This window comes from Echiichthys vipera (assembly GCF_963691815.1).
Source record: "Echiichthys vipera genome assembly, chromosome: 8".
Taxonomy (NCBI): Eukaryota; Metazoa; Chordata; class Actinopteri; order Perciformes; family Trachinidae; genus Echiichthys; species Echiichthys vipera.
This window is the reverse complement of record NC_139833.1, coordinates 30,839,107-30,860,430: the sequence shown is the minus strand read 5'-3', so window position 1 is coordinate 30,860,430 and position 21,324 is coordinate 30,839,107. Positions and strand designations below refer to the sequence as shown.

The 21,324-nt window shown below is 42.8% G+C and overlaps 1 protein-coding gene across 3 annotated transcripts in view; it reads right to left on the bottom strand.

Annotated features, from left to right (window-relative positions):
• vps13b (vacuolar protein sorting 13 homolog B) overlaps positions 1–21,324 on the bottom strand; it is a 387,717-nt gene that overhangs the window by 91,044 nt on the left and 275,349 nt on the right. For all 3 annotated transcript variants that reach the window (XM_083918688.1, XM_083918687.1, XM_083918689.1), the window contains exons 35-38: positions 20,654–20,995; positions 18,190–18,604; positions 17,789–17,926; positions 10,194–10,589 (exon numbers count right to left, since the gene is read on the bottom strand). In XM_083918688.1, the coding sequence (XP_083774814.1) occupies positions 10,194–10,589; positions 17,789–17,926; positions 18,190–18,604; positions 20,654–20,995 (1,291 nt within the window). The remainder of the gene's footprint in view (positions 1–10,193; positions 10,590–17,788; positions 17,927–18,189; positions 18,605–20,653; positions 20,996–21,324) is intronic.

The following is a 21,324-nucleotide window of genomic DNA, read 5'->3' as shown; positions in this document are numbered from 1 at the left end:
AGAAGGGAAACAGCAGGTAAATAATACGTCAAAAAAAATGTGAGGAAATTTTTTTTCTAATTTATTGATTATACACTGGAAAAAAAGAGAAAAGAGGGTTCAAATAGACAGGAAAATATCTGAAATAAATACAAGTTTCAAAGTAAAATATGGATATCTCTAATTATATATAAAAACTAACACAGTTCATTGATACAAGTGCAACCAGGCCAGATGAAACTGAAACACATAAACAATTCAACCTCAAAATCCACTTGCATGAATGCTTGCCTCACCAAGTTCAACTACAACAGTCTGCCTATGTGATATGAAAGTAGCAAGACAGTGTAAACAGTACAATTACATCAACCACATAACTGGCATATAATCTATTGTACTCATTTGATGTTATTAACATAAACACTTGCCTTTGAAAGAGGGGCATGATTTTCCTCTTTAACAATTATGTGCTAACTGTATGCCCCTGCCTTTATGCTTCTGATTTCATGGACCGATGACCATTAAAAATAAACAACTCTTCCTTCGGTGGACATGTATGTACTAGAGGAAGACATTAATTAGACTGGGTTCATGTTGTCAGAGTGATTAGAATTGTATTTAGGTCTGAGGCTAAAAACATACAACATACACCCATCAGTTAATAAGAAGAGCAGATGTGATTCCTAAATGTCTCGTTGAACAGAGGTGTTCTGCAGTCATGGTTACAACAATTGCAACCTGTATAGTTTCAAGTTCAAACGCAGTGTTACTGTGATTTGGTCAAGAAAAAGGTTTAGCAGACAAAATGACAGTGAGAACACCCTGATGTGACCCAGACAAAGGAGCCAAACACCCACTTATCACGAAAAAAGAATCAAAAGTAGCAAAAGCCCCAACTTAATAAGGGCTGTGTCTCCGTCCTTTCCATCCAAACAGAGATGTGTCACTGGTCACAACCTGTCCTGAACTTTATCTTGTGGTCCCATAAATCAGTGTATTGAGACCCCTTTTACCAGTCGTTGACATGGGAAGGCTGATCTGGTCAGTTAAAGCTACAGCAGCAGCAGCAACAACCCATTTAGAAATCCCAACCCTAGATGACTAATAATACCCTGAGAAGTGGCTCTTTAAAAATACATTTTAATGTTAAGAAATTCTCACCCCAGTCTGGCTGTAGGTTTGACAAAGCAATTGAAAGTGGTGACATACCTGTTTCAATCCCTAACTGTCGGTTAAGTATTATACTTCCTGTTATTTAATAATAATGTTGAATAATGTTGAAAAACATTTTGTAACAAAACCAATAAAAGCAATAAGCAGTGGCATCTCTCCAACACAACAGGGGTAACCATTTGTAAAACTGAGAATTACCACCCAGAACATATTATATAACATCAGTAAACTAATGGTCAACAGATGATGGAAATAAACCCTGGCCTTTCCTTTAACAACTCTACATACGATGGTTGGATGACTTTGTGTTTTTAGAGGCAGTAGATGACTCAGTTTTAAAGACAAGGCTATCTAGACAATCTAAGGAATCCATTGGTACTGACCATAACAAGCTAAGTAAATAACTCTCTAAACAAATACCACATTGAGTCTACAAAAGGGAGCGAAAAAAGGGATTGGCCATTTTCAAAGGGGTCTCTTGACCTATAACCTTAAGATATCTAAAAGAAAATGGGAATCTCCCCTTTACAAACATGTCCACTTTATGCTAATTCAAGGTCTAAAACATGCAGTTTTCCTCCTGAAGTACAAATATGCTATTTGGGCCATTCTAAAATAATGTTTTGTAATATTTCTGCATACTGGGGTCCATAAACAGAATTGCATAAAGGGCGTCTGACTGGAAAGCTTAGACTCATAGATACAATGAGACCAACTGATACTGTACAACCACAAACTAGAGACCTACAAGTCATTCAGGTGGATGGCTTTCCCATGGATATTGATAATTAGGGGGTTTCTGAGCAGTTTATAGAACACAAGTGCTCACCGTCGAGTTGCATGGGAAAGGGCATCATAAACTCATTATCATTTCCTAAGCCTAATTTTTAATTACTTTATTACTGAATTTTTATTACAGATTTATGACTAGTAGAACTTGACACACAGTTCTAAACTATTGTTTTGTTATTTTCTGTTGATAAAATACCTGACACCCCAGTTTCACAAATTATGCAATTCCATGTAATGCTTTAAAAATAAATCTCTCCCTATTCACATTTGATTCCTTTGAGGAAAGGCTATGATCACAGTGTGGTCGGGTTAATTTGGGGTAAAACGGGAAAGGTGGAAGAGATGGAAAGGCATATGAAAGGAGTTGGGGAGGAGGTGATGAATGAAGAGATAAATAGATATAGACCTGGAGGGAGGGAGGCAGACACAGAACTAGAAGGTGAGAGAGTAAGCTAGGATTTGATATGACACACAAGCAACCTGACATCTTTCCAGGCTTGGTAAACTGACTAAGGACCATCTTATTCAGCATTAGAGCACAATAACACAACAGTGGGGGTTCCAGTGAAAGAGAGTTTCTCTTGTATAAGTTGTTCTGGGGGAAATATTATACAGGGATGACTCATTTCTCTCAGGAAAGACATTGTTGATACAAGTCGGCAGTTTACCTGCTAATATCTTCTGGTGTTGCAGCGCAGAGAGAGCTGTTTGAGATTACTCTCTGATCTGTGGACATCAGGTTTATTTTCACGATTAGGATTTATTAGACAGCACAAGGGAACTCCCAAACTGGCCTGTTTAATGGTGGATCTTTCATTCACACATGAAGAAAAAGAAGAGTAAAGCACACTTACAGAAAAAAAAGTATGCACACATGAAAATGCAGACGCACAATCATGCACACCCAGGTGAATAAGTGCAAACAAATACACCCACATACACATTTGCAGTTGCACATAATGTGTATCAAAGCATTCTCTCCTGTCTCTCCATGCGTCATTTACAGCCCAGCTGACCGCAGCATCCTGGTTCTAAAGCCAGCAGCGCAGCCAGCACCCTTAATAATCACCCTAATTGGGAGTGGTTTTAATGAGGGGGAATCCCTTTCTTTCTTCATCTCCAATACCATTCTTCCATCTAGGCTGAATAACAGTCAGAGGCACATTTCTCCATCCCTGCTTTTGCCTTCTATGACCATAGTACTGCCATTTAGGTGTGTTTCAGAGATGCGTCAGCAGACAGCCCAGAGACATTACACTGCTGAGCTGTGAGGTACATAAGAAGGGAGGAGCGTTGGGACTGTTAAGGGGAAAGAAAGAGCTGGGAACCGGGGTGCCGGTGTTCGCCTAAATGGAGTATGTAAAACATTTACAGATGATGGGTAGAGCCACAAAAAGTAAGGGGTAATGCGGGGTAAATAGAGGCCAAAATAACATGGACACAGATAAAAGAGAGAGAATAAAATAATATAGGAGCAGCATTTATAATAAATAATGGAGGCCAGGGGAAAGACAGGCATCATTCAATCACCACTCAATACAGCTCAATGCGACTTACGAGACCATCTTGCGACTTCCTTCTGGCCCCTTTGCTCTGAACATACCCATTTTTGGAGTTGGCCTTCATTTTACACACCTGTAATGTTTCATGACGGAATCTTAAACAGCTGCAATGTTGTCATGGTAACAAAATGTCCAGAGACAGACACACAGACAGACAGATAGTCATATATACCTGTCACAATACTAAAAACAGCCTTTTTTTTTAAAAAAATTTCACAACTGGTAAGTAGAGGCTGATGCATTGTCACCTTAGTGAGGAGCACCTTCCCCAAATACACAAACTCATATAAAATTAGGAAAGAAACATGCAAATGTACCAATATGTACAGACAGTATTACACACATACACATACCTTGTATGTAATAAGATAAATGGAGAGAAAAGTATAATCCATGGGGTTTAGTCACTGTATGAGTAAGTGAGCTTAAATAATGGAACTACTGTATGTCCAAATGCTGTAAAACAGAATTCTTTGATCACACACAGATCTGCACACACAAACGTACACCTGCATATATCTCCTGCTCTCACAGTAGACCTGCCAGTAAACCAGTGCGCACAGGCACATCCTCCAGAGGCTAATGTACAACTTACAACACTCAGGAAACAAAGTAGTTGGTGGGGAATAGGATGGAGGGAAATCTTCCTAAAGTGAAATACATTTCTGGCACAGGCTTGGGTGAGATTAGATAGGATCTGAGACATGATTTACCGTGTCGGTTTCTCCCTGGCAGCCATTATCTGACCACTGCCTGGCTGATTTATTCCCCGGGATGCACTGGTATCAATTAGCAGAAACCTAGAGGAGTCATTATCTAACTAGCTAAGGTCCCAGAAGACTGTTTGGGATGGTAAGAGTAATAGAAGTAATATACTGTCACTCACCACAGAAATACACTATCCCTCACCACAAGACCACTATGGGACACTAGAGGAAACTGGTGTCTTAGCAGGGGACGCTGTCGGCCAAAATGGCACGAAGCAGGGAGCTTTGCGTCATCCAAGCTGTTGCATAGTAACTGATGAGTGTTGATGAGTTTCATAAGGGGTCAATGAAAGTTGCAACACACGAGCAAACACAGCAAATTACGTATGATAGATGTGTTTAAATTTCTTAATATCCAACTCTACATGTGTTCTCTTCATAGGAAGATAACGCTGCAAATAGAGAGATCTTTTTCCACTATTGGAATTTTCACAGTATGCCATTCTGTTACTCAACTAAACCCTGATGGGTCCTGACAAATGATCGGGTTTTTAGGTTGAGTACGGGCCATCTTTTATATAGCTTCAGGCTCTGTGTGGTTTTGGTTATTTTCAAATATAATTTAACAATAAATCGCTCTCTTTCTCTCTGGTTGCTCCAATGATTTGTGTCTGTGTGATGTGTTGCAGTGCCCAGCCAGAAAAGTGAAAGAAGCAGCAACCAATGTTGACCAATGTTGTGCGTTACATTAGCCTGGCAAACTAACGCTCAGTAGGTGCGTTTCATTTAGGGTAAAATGTGGCCTCTCAAATGGCCGTTCACTTGCCGTGTTTCCATTACAAAAAAAAGGCCCCAGAGGGATTTAGGAGACTCTGGAGGTGATGTATCACTCTGAATGGGGTTAGTTTGCTAGTGATCAGCTGGTCAGTGATACAGTGGTGTGCCGTTCTTCCTCAAAGTGATAAATATACTTGCAGGTGGCCGTATGATTCACAACGGCTACCTTAAAGATTCGAGGTGCTGTAAAAGTGTGTGTTGACACCCCGCTTGCAGTACAGTGTGGTGTGTGTGTGTGTGTGTGTGTGTGTGTGTGCATGCGTGCGTGCATGTGTGTGTGTGTGTGTGAAAACAGGAGAGAGAGAGGGAGCATGCAGCAAATGGCTACAGGTCAGAATCCAACCCGCTGTAGCACTCAGAATGCAGCACAGAAAATGATCTGTGCACGCACATCTTTGCACGGGCTTGTTAAAATACAAGCCCGTGCAAAGATGTGCGTGCACAGATCATCGTCTGTGCTGCATTCTTCTACACCACTGGATAAAAGTGTCTACTTCGCCGTGTTGTTGTGGCGTCTGTTCTACCACACGTCACATCCTGCCGAGAGCTACATCCAATCAGCCATCGGGCTTCTCTCAGAAGAGAAAAACGGCCCTGCTCTGCGACAGGGCCAAAAAACGGCTGCTCGCTAGGGGCGTTGTGGTGAGCTAGACCCGCTTCAGGAAAAACACTTTTTTGAGAGGAGGGGGAGAAGTAATTAATTAATTACTTGTTGCCCTAATGTGTACCGCTGTTGTGATTAGAAGTTCCCAGCTAGAGTATCCATCCATGCTGAGAGCCACCGATGTTCAACACAATATGATCTTTGAACATTTAAGCAAGGCTACTTTTCAAAAAAAGACTCCAAGCTTTTATTTCTGTTTGTCTCTGATATTCAACCACAAAAATCTCACAGCTGCCTTACACTTCATGACTTCATGATTACCGTCCTGCAATACATCTTCATATAACTCAGCAGCTATATGTGTTAACAAATGCCTTGCTGGGCATTTACCCTATATCTTCTCTGTGATATATTGCTGTTGTTAATGCATTGAAAACTGGTTATTGCATTAGTTAACTTAAGCCAAATCACAGCAGGGTGTATTTCCAAATCTAAATCTCGGCATGTTTGGCTTTGTTCATGTTTGCTTCTTCCTGATTATTGAAACAGAAATAATATGATAAATGGAAAAGAGTGGCTTTCTTTCAGGAGAGTAAACAAACTGACGTGATCGTAACTCAAAGATTGACCGGGGAAATAAAATAAGACTTGAAAAAAAGGAGAAAAATAAATAATGGGTAGCTTTCACTTTGTTTGGCGAACAGAAGTTGTCCTTTACAAGTGTGCTGGAGTAAATCACCGTGAAGAAGCAGGGGGTCCGCAGAGGCAAAGGGCCGAGGAGAAAGCGCTGTGTGCGCGCGTGTGTGTCTGTTGTATGCATGTAAAAAAGTGAGCACTAGTAACAGGGTCTGTTGATATGTATGTGTGTGTGTTCTTAGGAAATCGGGGGCACTCTATGGGCAGTCTGATGCAGAGCTGAGAGATTAGGGAGGGTCTTGTTTCATGGACCTTAAGACATATGTTCTCTCTCTCAGGCTGCCCCCCTCCTTTCTTTCATTGAACTATAAATGCCCCCCTACCTTGGGGAGTGGTGAGCCGTGTACGGCGGGAGGAATGCGGGGCTACCACTTGCTTTTCATTAACACAGGATCTGGTAACACACCTCACTGTCAACCTAATCCCCTCTCTCTCCATCTTGTCCCCTGGCAGAGGGGGGCTGCCATGACCAGGTACAGAGCCCCAGATGTTCCATGGATGGGGTGGGGGGACAGGGTCTTCACCCCATTGCAGCTATGGATGTATGCTGATGAAGAGAGGTTGGGGTGGGGTGATTGTTATGACATATACTGAAGCGACCCCTGTTACTGCTCGCACAGTCTGCCCGTCTTTTGTCCTGTATTATATCTTATTTCTTTCTCTACCTCTCCTGCTTCCTTAATCCATCCTTTTCCTAATCTTCTCCTCTGTTCTACTTCAACTCATTCGCTTTCTGTAGTTCCTTTCTTGAATGGCATCCCCTTTCTGCTTTATCTACATTTTTCTCATGGTCTAATCATGTTTATTTCCTAGGGCTTCTTTTATTTGACTCTCTTCTATCCTCTCACATTTCTCAACTTCTCTCCCTCTACTTCTCCATCACCCTCCTGCCCTCACCTTCCCTTTTCCTCCCTTTCCTGTTTCACTGGCATCATCCCGAGGTCTGCTCAGGATGTGGGCTATCAATCTCAGCGTGTCACTGAGGACCAGCGGAGAATCAACAGCAGCAACAGTAGTGGTATACACTGTAGTGGTAGTCTCCTGTCTTACATCTCTCATGTACAACCTCTCCCGGGGGGGTCATTCCTGCAGACTTATTGTGGCAGCTCAAACGCTCAACCTAACAGAACGGGAATCCTAACCTTTATCTTCGTAAAATTCCAGGGTATCCATTTTCTGGGGTACCGAGCGCACTGGAGAGGCCCGAGTGCTGAGTGATGGAGGCGGTGCAGCTAAGGCTAAAAGTCAGCAGATACATCTATTGTCACCAGTGATCAGTCTGTGTAATTGGAGACAGTTTGTCTCCTTTCAATGGCAACAAATCTGGAAACACTATGTGAAGAAGCCCACAGGGAAAATAGCCATGTGTGTTGTGACAAAGATCTGTAAGAGTACTAAAGTTATCAAGAAAGAAAAGAAACAAGTGGGTGAGACAAACATGTTATTCAGCCGGATCACTGACATCTGCTTTAAAATACCTTTTCTCGTGCAAAAAAGATCCTCTATCTGGTGCCATGTAAATGTTGTGATCCTCCACGGGCAACATTCAGAGGTGTTACTACACATGATGTTTTAACATGCTCTCAGAGATGAAATATCAGGGTTTATATGGAGATCTACATACAGGATCTTAAACCTCTCAGGTATTTCAGAGAGCAGTAAATATGATATATGAGGAGCTGAATGAAGCCTTTGCTGCACATGATGACAGCATTAGTTTTATTGCAGTTAGTATAATGTCTTGTTCAGAACAGACATGCATGATGTTATATTTTTTGGGCCGTGACAACAAACTGTATTTCAAAGGGTTTGGAGTCAAACCCGGGATGAATGATCCAATGCATGTCAAACACCAGTGGTCCTGATCCCAACATTTTTATTTGAGTCCAGTCAAATCATAATGTCTAATGAAGCCGTGGCTCTCTTTCAACGTGCTGGTAACTGAATCCATGAAAAGACAGTTCACTGCACACAAACCTCATTTCCTGTGTTTACTGTAAACAAAACAAAGAACTACTATGAACAAATCTCTTTTGAAAAGTATTTCTATTTGCAGAGGAAGAGACATCACTATAAATAGTAGAGTCATTTGAAAGTAAAGTGAGTGGGAGGGGATTAGCTTTCATATAAGTATCTTCTCTAAACGTGATTTCTTTTTCCATTGCACTGCACACGCAGTTTCAACTCTGTTTATCCAAGTCAACACATCAAAGATGGATGAAAGTTGAAAAGCTGGTGAAAATCAGAGCAGGGCAGCAGCACTGAGTATTGTGTCATTGTGCAGTTATGTAGATTTGAGTAAACAAAGTGCAAATTGTTTGAGGTTTTAATTAACATTTTCGACAATCATTTTATCTGAAGTAACCCAATATAACAACATCTGTCAAACAGATGCAGGCACTAAGGGAGCCCAGTTCCAGCTCTGTCCTTGTCCCCCTGCAACCCACGTCAACAGGGGATGTGTTGCTCAGCGGTACTGAGGCACAAATCATCTCCTCACTAAATAATGGAGTCTTCCCTATTTTCTCCTGCATGTGTCACGTCAGCCCCTCGCTCTCTTTCGTCTTTCTGTTTCCATCTGCTGACCAATTTGGAAGCCATGCCAAAAAAATAGCAAAAACTGAAAAGCAAACCAAAAAAACCCCTGATCATCTGTTACAGCGCATCGGCTCACACCCAACGGCAAAGAGGAACTGGACGCTTTTTAATTTCAATTAGCATTAGCAGTTCTGATTGTTAGAGTGAAAACAGTGTGATGCCTCCTGGATAATAGTCAGTGTGGATCATGAAGGCAGGGTTTGGTCCGAACACCAAAACAAACATCTCGCTCTCACATCCACTCATACACAAGCATATGAAAATATCTTTCTCTCTCTCAGGCCCTGATACACACATAACCTTGCAATCAAATACACACACAGTCTCACAACAACTTAAGATCCAAGACTAACACAAACATCTCACTTTACAGTTTACTGACAAACCTTTTTTTGGCGGATGAAGGCTTTGCATGTGTAAAAAAACGGCAATATTCCAAATCATATTGAAAGCAATACTAGTATTAGGTTCAAAGTGTGAGTGAATAACAGTGTCAAATCATCCAAAAATGCATATTCTTCAACAAACAAGGGTGGGAAGTGGAAACTTTGACTAATTGCTGTGCAGTGAGTTACTGATCAATTTATATTCAGGCTGAATCTACACTTACTCTCTTCAATAATAAACACATTCCTGAGGGAACATCTTATAACACTTTAGCTACATTCCTTACACATATTTATCTGAATAAATAACAAATATAAGTGTGGTGCACTGGGCATAGCTCTAAATCAAAATTTGCCTGGTTACATAATGTCCACAATGACACTTTATTTTCAAAGGGCCAGGAGTAGTTCGTGTTGGCACACACTTGGGTACGGGGCAAAAGACACACCACAAAAAAAAAACATCTACATATAGTGTGGAGCATTACAGAGTCTTAAAATTGTGGTTTCTTTAAAAGATGACCAAATCTGCCAAATGGGGTGAAGTCATTACAGTTGTTTCCAATGTAGCTCCACCTGTTTCTTGAAACAAGTGGCAATGTTTTGCAATAGAGCAGAATAAGATGGATCACATCATTGGTTTGATTTTTTTCATTTCACATTAAGAAAAACTCATATAACGTAAGTCATTTAAGGTCCAGGCCCTTGTTACTCTAGAGTGAAACAACATGGGTCGTTTACTGAGCTAAGTCTAATATAAAACGTTTTCGATGGTCTTTGTGTTCCTTGTACTTCCCCTGTGCCCACATGTTATTTTTTAGTTTCTGCAAAAGATGATAGATGTTTTTATTTTACTCACCTTCTATCCTTGGCCCTGACTTCATGTTCAGACTTCCTGTCATGGCCGATACAGCGACTGTCACGCTGGGCTTCATTGGATGGGCCTCTGTCTCCATGACGACTACAATCTGGGTTGTGTGGACAGAGACCTTGTGGAAGGACAACGCCAGGGCCCTGACACTGCTTTCTTTACCCAGAGCAGAGGCCTGATGACGTGGCTCTGAAAGAGAAGCAAAAGCCCTGGGCAGTGTCTTCACAGGGGAGGAGTGAGGGGTGGAGGAAGTAGACGGTTGTTTGCTAGAGGTATCCCATGTGTAGTTTGGCAGGACTTTGTTCAGGTAAGCTTTGGACTGCTCCAGCTTGGCCAGCGTGGGGTTGATTTTCAGAGGGCGCGATAGCTCCATATTCAGCTCAGCTGTGGAGAGAGATAGAAAGGAAGAAAGTGAGGGAAAGAAAAGGACAAGAGATAAGAAAGTGTGAAGAAAAGAGATACACTAGTATTTTTAAAAAACAGCAACTAACTCTATAGATAGTTTCAAAGCAGTCTCTCTGGTGCTTATAATGACTATCTATATCTATGAAGTGCTGAGTGATGAATAAACAGGGCAGGAAGTAGTAGAGTGATGCTTTTGGGCGGGCAATAAAAACAGGAGTTTAGTGTCGAGAAAAAACAAAGCTACGGCGACAGAAGTATATTGAGTAGTACATACACTCTCCCTGATGAAGTCCTGTGTGTTTGTATTAGTGTTGTGTTTGTTTTGTTTTGATTTTTAAGTACATATTTTATATCTACTTTTTATGATTACAAATCTAGTGAAAGACTGTTAAGTCTTCTTCAGTGCTAAAGCAGGCCCTCCTAAACTATCTTAAACCCAAGACCCAAATTCAAACCATTCAGTGTTGGATGTGGCCCTTGCTCTTTAAAACATACTCTAGTCGTTTGGAAACCCACCATAAACTGGACACAATACATTTGAGGGTTTTAAGAAAAGAAAGGCTTCATCAGTGCCCCACTGAGCAAGATCCAACCCATGGAATACTGCATGGCACCATGTCTCATAACTCACTTTGAACTTTTTCTCCTCTTCTAATCACTCAGCTTTGCATGCAAGGACCTGTTAAAAACCAGCTGGCTCCAGTCTCAATCTCTTTCTCCATGTCTTATACTCACATATATGCACACACACAATTACTGGCTGTCTCACTGTAACATCCTAACGTGACACTGCGGAATAGCAGAAGAGAATATTTTCTTTGTGCTAGCCACATAAATCCAAGACTCCTCAGCTCTCTGGTGCACTGCAGCCTTCAAACACTTGACTGGAATTTACAGAGACACATGAATTAACTCAATGCCGTTTTACACCACTTCCATTATCCCATTTTTCCACTTGGTCATGATGATGGGAGAGGGAAGCAGCCGAAAACAAGCACAGCTGTTTTTCATGGCCTCATCAAGGCACCAGTGTTTAGAGGGTTTTTAAGGGTCTTAGGCCTCCCGTCTGTCTCCTTCCCAGGTAGGAGCATTGGATGACATGAGCAGGAGCACTGCCAAGAGAGGCAAGCAAGCAGACACACACACACACACACACACACACACACACACACACACACACACACACACACACACACACACACACACACACACACACACACACACACACACACACACACACACACACACACACACACACACACACACACACACACACACACACACACACACACACACACACACACACACACACACACACACACACACCCTCAGGAGTCTTTCTCGTTTAATCCAGTGGAAGTGAGGCACATGGTCAAATGGAAGGGTGGCTGGAGAGAGGAATTGGAGGAAAGATAGGTGGAATTTGCTATGCAGTGTAGCTTATCATTTCCACTTGACTTATCACCAGGAAACTTTCCACTGGTGGAATAAATAGCCCGTATGCAGCTGTTCACCCAGCTTCCTCTGCTCCCCTCCCATTCTACTTTCAGCCTTTCATTTTCTCTCTGTTTCATGTAGCCCATCCTTCGGCTCTTTCTCAGTCCTTTCTATCTTCTACTCTTCATCCAACCCTCAATCTAATCAACCCCTCCCCCCTCCATAATCACATAAAGCTGTCTCTGATCACCCAGTCAGGGCCAGAGCCGGGCCTTGCCTGGCTCTCTGCACAGGGAGACCTGGTCCTCATTATTGATTGTCCTCCATCCAGTGGTGCCTCTCTTCCTCCACTTTGATAAACCCATCCTACCCCTGATACCCAGTCAGTTCTGGTTTGACTGATTTATTACCTGTTTATTTAGAAACTCACCTGGCCTGAGCGTTTTGGATGCAGCTTGCTATAATACTTAGTATGGGGCATCATGAGTAAAACGCCTGAAGTACAGTGTGCTTTTGGTGGTCTGGAATCATCATTGCCACATCTTTCCCACTGTCTCAACAAACATACATGCGATTGCGTGCAGAGTCACATATAGACATCATATATAGCTGTTATACATATTTGGATGAACCAAAGCAACACTAAGTCAGGATTTCCTCTGGACATATGAACTGAACTACCACATAGTTTTTAGACGATGCAGCAATAATATTACTTGCAACTAACGATATAATAATAATAATAATTTTAATAATTACCTCCTTCAAAAAGATTTGTTTCATCTGCAAAACTATTTTTAATCTGTCTCTGGAGCTGTATGTGCACTGCTGCCTTTACAGTGGTGTCCCATATGGTTTCACTGTCCAGGCAAAGACAGCATAAAAGGAGGAAACTGACCTCACAACAAAAAAAAAAACTATTTACAAGCCATGACAGACTTATACATTTTACAGACTAAGCTGAAAAATCCTATGTTTATGGATTAAGATGTAATGTAGCGCTATGATAAAGACCCATATACAATGCTGCACCTCTTTAAAACTGTAAAGTGAAGAAATGAAAAGCTTCTTTCAGATGTGCCTGTTATGCTTTAGGCGGGCAAGGAAAGCCTGCAGAGATTGTTTTAATTAAAGGGAGGAAATTATTAAAAAATTGGTGGCACTTTCATCGCCACGCAGGGGGAGTCAAAAGAGGGCTTTTCCAGCAGTGGCACTCTCACACATATGAGTGCTTTTATTGGGAACACATTGGCTTCAGCCGTAAGACTACTGGCTATTTTAAGCTAGAGACTGTCAGTGGAAGGCCTGTGCAAGGAGCAGGCATCAAGCCTAGAGGTTGAGAGGTGCTGTTGGTGTTCACATACCTTTAAAGAACAGGACTTAATGTGAACAGGCTGGGGGGAATCATAGACTGGCCCTTCTCAGGTGTCAGCCTCTATTAGCGCTGGAGAAAGTGGAAGATCAAGGCCTGACAGAGGCATGCGCACGCACGCACGCACGCGCGCGCACACACACACACACACACATATATATATATCTCTGCAAAGCGGTGGGGCAGATCAAATATGCTTATTTCCCAAGTTACTGTGCCTTTCTGGCAAGGTCATGCAAGACGCCGTCCCCACTTTGAACCTGGTGTTGGGCATATGTGTGTGTGCAACCACCACAGACATTGTTTTCATTCCCACCCTACCTTTGATTTTTCTGGCTGACTTTTACGCTTGACTCTTGACATCAGAAAGCTTGTGTCTGACACAGGTGGCAATGTGTCCAATTACACAGGGTCTGTATGTGAAGGGTATGTGTGTCTGTCTGTGTTTGGAAGGGCCAATCATTTCTTTTTTGGGAGGGAGGGGGGTGGGGGGTATCTGTAGAATCCCACTGTCATGAAAAAATGTAGTAAGGCCAGTGACATGCGCCTCAGATACCATCTGACTCAAATTAGAGTGGTTCTGGACGGTTCGGAGGGGCACAGGCTTGTGTACAGTAACTGACAACATTTCTACAAACCCATAGCTTGATGGGAACCAGGGACATGGGAGAGTAATGATTCCAATTTGTTCTAGCTAATCTATCACCTGTTGCTTCTCTCGTCCCCAAGTGGTAGCAGTTACATCTCTGGACTCGCTCACTGACCCTCTCAAAGACTGGAAGTGAGGAGGAAAGATGAGAGAGGGAGAGAAGGAAAGTGTGTGTTCTGCATTCACCAGTCAATCACTGAACCCTGCTCATGCTGAAAAGAACAAACCCATCCTGACCTTTTTCATGTATGTTTTTTCACTGGTCAAGCCTCGAATCCTCCTGGTTTACAAATGCAGCTTCCTGTATGTATCTAATAGTGTTTGTATATATGTGTGTGTGTATGTGTGTGTGTGTTTGTGTGTGTGTGTGCGGTGTGATGAGCGGCTGCCGAGGGGGTCAGTGCTGAAACACCATCCAGTTTAAAGTACACATGTTACAAGTGTTTCCCACTCAGCATCCTTGGGAGGGCAGCTTTGATTGGTCTTGCAGAATAAATGCTGCTGAAATTGCGAGCATATTGCTGTAAACACACAGCAAGACACGGCCTCGCCGCTCTCAAATGTGAAGCATTGTCGAATCAAAGGAGAGCCGCCACATGCACACACACACACACACACACACACACACACACACACACACACACACACACACACACACACACACACACACACACACACACACACACACACACACACACACACACACACACACACACACACACACACACACACACACACACACACACACACACACACACACACACACACACACAAAGACTTGCACATGCAAATAAACCATCTGTGAAAACACCAGCAGATTTTTCCTTCCTAATCCTGTCTTCATCACTCCTTCTTCTATTCTTCCTTGCACTTCTTTTTTGTTTCATATTCAAATAAGGTGTATCCAAACAATTAGACTTGACTGAGTAGAGGCATTAAAACACCACTCATCAGGTCAAGACATTTACTGAACCTACTTCCGAATGATGCTGCAGCTTCATTTCAGACTGACAAACCTTTCACACTCCATCTCTATGGACTGCCTAAACAACAGGGATTAAGTCAGCATCAGCCAACTGATTCTTCTTTGTAACTTCTTCCTTTGCTTCCCCATCCCTGTGGAGGATAATCATCTCCACCAGAGAGTCATCTAACCAAACAACTCACAGTTGAAACTGTGTGTATTTGTGTGTGTGTGTGTGTGTGTGTGTGTGTGTGTGTGTGTGTGTGTGTGTGTGTGTGTGTGTGTGTGTGTGTGTGTATGTGTGTGTGTGTGTGTGTGTGACTGTGTGTGTGAGAGACTGTGTGGGTGAGGGGGTAAAGATGGGAACCAGTAGCATGTGTGGTCAATTCTAGATATTTCCAGCACAGCCTGACCTGGGGCAACCTCACACTAAGCCTGGATCCTGTCTGAGTCATTTTGGAGAGTGTTATTTATACGTGTGTGTGTGTGTGTGTGTGTGTGTGTGTGTGTGTGTGTGTGTGTGTGTGTGTGTGTGTGTGTGTGTGTGTGTGTGTGTGCGCGTGCGTGCATGCGTGTAGGCTGAATGAATGTGAGTGATTATGACTGAAGTTATCCTTTGGAGACAAGGATAGCTCTGCTCTTTACTAGTTCAAGGGAAACACCTGACTGTAATTGCACAATGTCGACATCTGCGCTTCAGCTAAACACTAGAATCAGATGGAATCACAGCATAATGTAGTAGAGATATGACAGGCAGTGGCCCTGTTCAGTGAAACATCCTGGTAATAAAGTTGTAAAATCAACACTGGACATTATGCAACTTCAAATACATAAATATACCAAGTAAACCTAAAACCATTTAAATATTTATGTAACCTTTGGAAACAATACTGCATCTACTGCTGTTCTTCTTTATGCTCTGCTCCAACGGGAGATCAAAGGTCAGTACAGTACTCATTATTGCCGTGACTTGACACTGCACATCAGCACAGCAGGAGTTTGACTTTCCATTGCAACCGCTTGAAGGTGTGTCTTCAGTGGTGTGGACCAGTGGTGTGGCACAGCTCTGTTGCCGTTTTTGTATTTTTCAGATATTAGTATTCTGAAAGCATTTCTAATGTCATAACCATCTGCACAGAGCTCTGGGCCCTGCGGTTGCCTGGCAAAAAGGACCTCTGTACCACTCGCACCGCCGGACAACAACTTTATATTTTGTTTTTCGTGAAATGTACCCATATTATTTGGATATGTAAGGTATTACTTACAGACATTCCTGTTCTTATGTTGCAATGTCTGCTGTTGTTATTCAGAAGCCATAGAGTAGGAGGAGCAGCTCTAAAATGCATCATCACATTACATTCATTAAATAATTTCCTATAAATTCTTCACAATAAACCCCCCTTGTTGTTTGGTAATTCAAAACCTTTTATTATGAAGGAGCAACATCCCAAAAGTTTGTTCTTTCACTTTAGAATTTTTTTTCTCTGGTCTCCTGCACAGACATGAGTGGAGTCTTGCAACACACACTTAACTCAGCTCAGCTCACTTCTAAAAAACAGCACCAGGTACTATCCACAGCTTTTGCTAATGGATGAAAACCAAAAAAAGAGCAAGTGAAGCCGTACTATGTGGCTATACTAAGTTGCTGAACAGGTTCTCTTTGCTCACTTCATGAACCTGCCTCTCCTGTATACAGTAAATCCCCATCAGAGAGGAATCATATTTACCATATAAGCACAAAACTGACTGACTGAAATTCTGATGTAATTCATGCCTCATGGAAAGGTCATGCATGCTGTAATTTGACTGCTGGCGCCATCTGGAATGAGCAGAGGGGTAGATGGACATTGGTGGTGTGCGGCTGTATTGTGTGATTGCAGTGGTATACAGAGAGCTGCATTGTGTTGTGTGATTCCAGGTGGACAGAGAAGCTCAGGGCTTTCCACTAACAGCAGGAAGGGATGGGTGTGGGCGAGGGGGCTATACACTTCCCTGAATCATCATCAATAACACCTACAGTTTAGCAGTTCAAGGAGATCCTTTTGGTAAACGTGCACAGTATGTGTGCATGGTTGTATGAGTGTGGAAGAAAGACAAAGTATATGTCAAAGTATGTCTGTAGTTGTGTGTGTGTGTGTGTGTATGCATTTGCAGCATCTGGCCTACTGGGTTCAGGGAGCTGAACTCTGAAGGATGTCCTGCGCCTACTCACACTCTCTATGAAACCCTCATAGGGATAACAAGGTTGCAAACACTCATACACTCGAAAGCCCACTCACACTTGAATTCATTGCTGTACAATTTGGATAGGATGTCAGCCACACCCTTAGGTCAACAACCTTAGCTTAAAGCTGCTCATATGGATATCATATCAGTCTAAAAATAGACAACCAAACCCTGTGAAAGGCAAATTCACACACACGAAAATCCACAGGAGCTTGTAGTCTGCTGTTCAGAGTATTAACAATATCAGTGGCATCTGTAGAAAACATCCACAATACGCATCCACACATCACAATTTAGACTGCTCATCATCTGAACACACAGCAGAAAAGACGACCTTTATGTTTGCCTCTGGGATGTGTTTGATCAGTGTGCATGTGTGTGCTCTTCTTGCTGCTTCACAGCAGAGGACATTTCCTTCAAATGGGATTAAATGTGAAACGGATGGCTTAAAATAGTAAACGAGCATGTTAGCGTGAGTAGACAGAAGTTGCATGTGTTGAACAATGTGTTGGTGTGTGCGTGATCCTTACCCGGGCCATTGAGGAAATCTTTGATCTGGAGGCGGAGCAGAGGGGGAGGGATGCCCGTTTTACTGTCTACCTCTCCTGCTACTGTCTGCAGCCAAAACACATTGTAGTCCAGAGACTCTGGCAGAGTCTTTCCTGTGTCTGGATGAAAGATGAAGAGAGGATAAATGGGGCATGGAGAAAGGAAGAAAACAGGGAAGACAAAGATATGGTGTCAACATATTTAACAAGAAAAGATTTTATGTGGGTATAATGGGTTGCTAGAAAAGTTGCATTTCCTGTACTTTAAATATGGTCTATATCTTAATGAGAACATCCAAACCCCAGCATTAACTCTAACAAGATCCCTTTAGTGCCTCTTCTCGACAAGAACTTTGCCATTCTCTTCTCCTGATCTTGCTTACCGAGGCACTTGTAGTCAGAAGCTACTCCTCTTAAGGCCACGTCAAACACAGAAAGCTCCATCCTCTGCTTGCGGTGGTGACAGCTGAGCAGCGCAGAGGGTTGCATCACCTGGATGTAGAGGAGGGGTTCCAGCACCTGGTCCCCAGCCCCTCTCCTCCCCGGCTGCCTCACAATGGTCACACCCAGCGCTTGGCGGGCTGACGAGCGGCTGGGAGTTGGCAGGCCACTGAGGGATAGCAGGCTGCCTTTCAGCAGTGGGGAGGCCGGCTGGGAGTTGTTGCTGTTGAGGATGTCCTCAGCGGTTAGGCCAGCAAGGGAACCCTGGGCAGCTGGAGCAGGGTCTGGAGTGGGGGTGGTAGAGACTGGAGGAGACTCAGGCAGGATTTCAGGCTGGTTGAGGGCACTCTTTCCCCCCTAAAGTAGATGTAGAAAGTACTGTGTCAAGCCTCATTTTCCACAAAATGAAGTGCAATTATATGAGGCATTGATTCAATAAGATGCTGTGAACATTATTAATGTTTTGGTCCAGCATGGTGCGGTTTACACAGATCGTGTTGATCCTATCCATATACATCCACTGTTTGGATGAACTGGCTGTTCACAATAACATGCTGTACCAAACAAAATGGGCACTCAGTGTAAATCAGTGGCGAATGATCTAAGACTGCAAGGGAAGCTCAACTTCCCCTAAAATGTCACCAAAATAAAGAAAAAAAGTGGTGAAATATGTACTGCTGTGTGTATATTTCATTGACTAAATACATGCTAGAAAGCTTTCATCTTTAGTTCAGAATCAGCTACTTATCACAGGTAACCGGAGCAACTTCCTTCTCATTCATCCCCACAGCTCCACAGCTCTTTACACAGTCGGACGCTCAGCTTCTACTGACTTCAATGGGGAAGCATAGAGCAGATTGTTCCACTGCAGCCAAACTAGACGCTCATTGGATAAATGCTGGGCTTTGTCCCGCCGATTGGACGCTCAGCGTCTTTGGGACAGTGGGCTGGCCCGGACGCTCGGCTTCTGCATGGTGATTGGATGAGCTGCCTGAGGCGGAATCCTTTTTTGATTGACAGCTAAATGACCGAATCAGCGATCTTGAAGAATAAACATCCATCGGAGCATTTTCCAAGTTTTTTGCATTCTGTTGTTCTGAACTGATCCGGAGACTTTACCGATCCCCAGAGACTTTGTCTTTGTTAAAAACAACTAGCGTTGTGTTTGGCGACTCTGTTCTGTCATTCTGCAGTTTCTTTCCCTAACAAGCAGCAGCAGCTGCGGAGCTTCTCCCCCCGTCACGATCACTCACAGGTGGTCACACTTCACAGTAGCCTGGCGCAGCAGCTCCAGCTGGGCCAAGGCAGTTTAAGTAGCCTAGCTCTGCTGGCCATTGAGAGGACACTGGTCAAGTCCCTGGAAAAGACGCTTAGTTGGTACGACAAGGTCACAGATCATTTTCTTGAAAAGGAACGAAGGGTAGAATTTACATAGAAATAAACAAACACATTTATGATGCAGGCCGGGAAAATGAGCTTCCCCTCCTTGAAAGACCAGCAGCCGCCACTGGTGTAGATGTGACCAAATAGACATTATTATTACCAGGAATAAGAACTTCAGAGTTTTAATGCCTGTGACATCTAATGTGTTTGCTTTTCTATGTTGTGCAGGACAGTGTTGAGCTGGTGCCCAGAAGTCTTTCACTTACAACTCAGCCAGGATCACATTACCCCAGACTAAGTGTAAAGAGCTTTTTAATATACATCAGACATGTACATTTAAAGTCTTCAGTCAGCTAGATGGACAGTGACAGACAGAATGGAATTTCACAGTGACTAACTGTACTGTACAATTCAATGTTACAGTATAAAACCAAGCCCCCACCACAGAGACTTCCTGATTGATCCAATACAGAAGTGCCAAAAACTGCAGTTCTCTGAATGTTCACTAGGAGCAGGTTTCATAATAGAGCAGTTTCTCGTTGATGTTAAGCAGGCCGATTTCACAGCATAATTAAACCCACTTAAGACCTCGTACAACCAACTATACTAGTCTCCATGTTTAGGTCATCTCCATGGTTGAAGCAACAACATTGAGGGTTTTTGTTTACCAGCCTAGTTTTTATTTTATTTGAGGTTAAAGTTTATGAATAATTAGGGGCGTGGTCTCTTGAGTGACAGCTAGCCTTTGGCCCTCACTTCTCCTCAGAGGTAGATGAACAATACAGTCTAGGTTTAAAACATATCATTATGTTGGATTAAATTAAGTTATATGAATATGGAATTTTAAACCACATTTAGTAATTATTAATTTTAAGTTGATTAGAAAACTGTGTAATATTATTCCTCTTAATGTATACACCACTACAATCATCATATAAAAAACATATTATGTAATTATGCACACATAGACAAATCCAGGAAGTGACTCATGAGAGAGCTTCCATGTCACAGGTTTTTTATTACCGTATCCCCAGGCTCCTTCTTCTCTGGGGTGCTGGGGGTGTCTGACCATGAGGGAAGACCCTTTGGGGGACTGGAGCAAGCATATGTCATGACAGACAGCCTACTAGCTGTGAGAAAGATGTCAAAAGGGATGAAGCTGAGGTTCTTGGTGATGGTGGACTTGTGGGAGGGCCTAGCGATGCAGTGGTGGCTGGCCCCACTCTGCTGCTCTATTTGGACGATGCGAATGCGAGCGCTGTCGCTGCCGAAGCCGCTGTCCTGCCCAGTCCCGCTGTGATGCGATGAAGACTCAACACCTGCTGCAGGGTCTCGACTGCCACGCTTTTGCTCGTACCGACGCTCCTGCAAACACAAACAGAGAGAGGGAAGGCTATGTTTACACTGATGCTGAGTTTGGAGATGTCTGGGGCTTCACTGTGAAAAAAGTGATTATCATGAGCAAGTGGTGCTTTTTCAAGAACAGCAATGCTTTTTCAAGAACAGCTGTTAAATTGAAAAAGAAAGTAACTATGTGTAACTAACACCTAATGTTTGCACAGTAGTCCAATGGCTAATGCAGTTTGCACATGTTTTTTTTTTTTTATAGACAACTTTAACCAACTACCAACATGATAGCTGAACAGAGAACATGATGTAAGGCACCCCCTCAAACAGCAGTTATTAAATGGCCT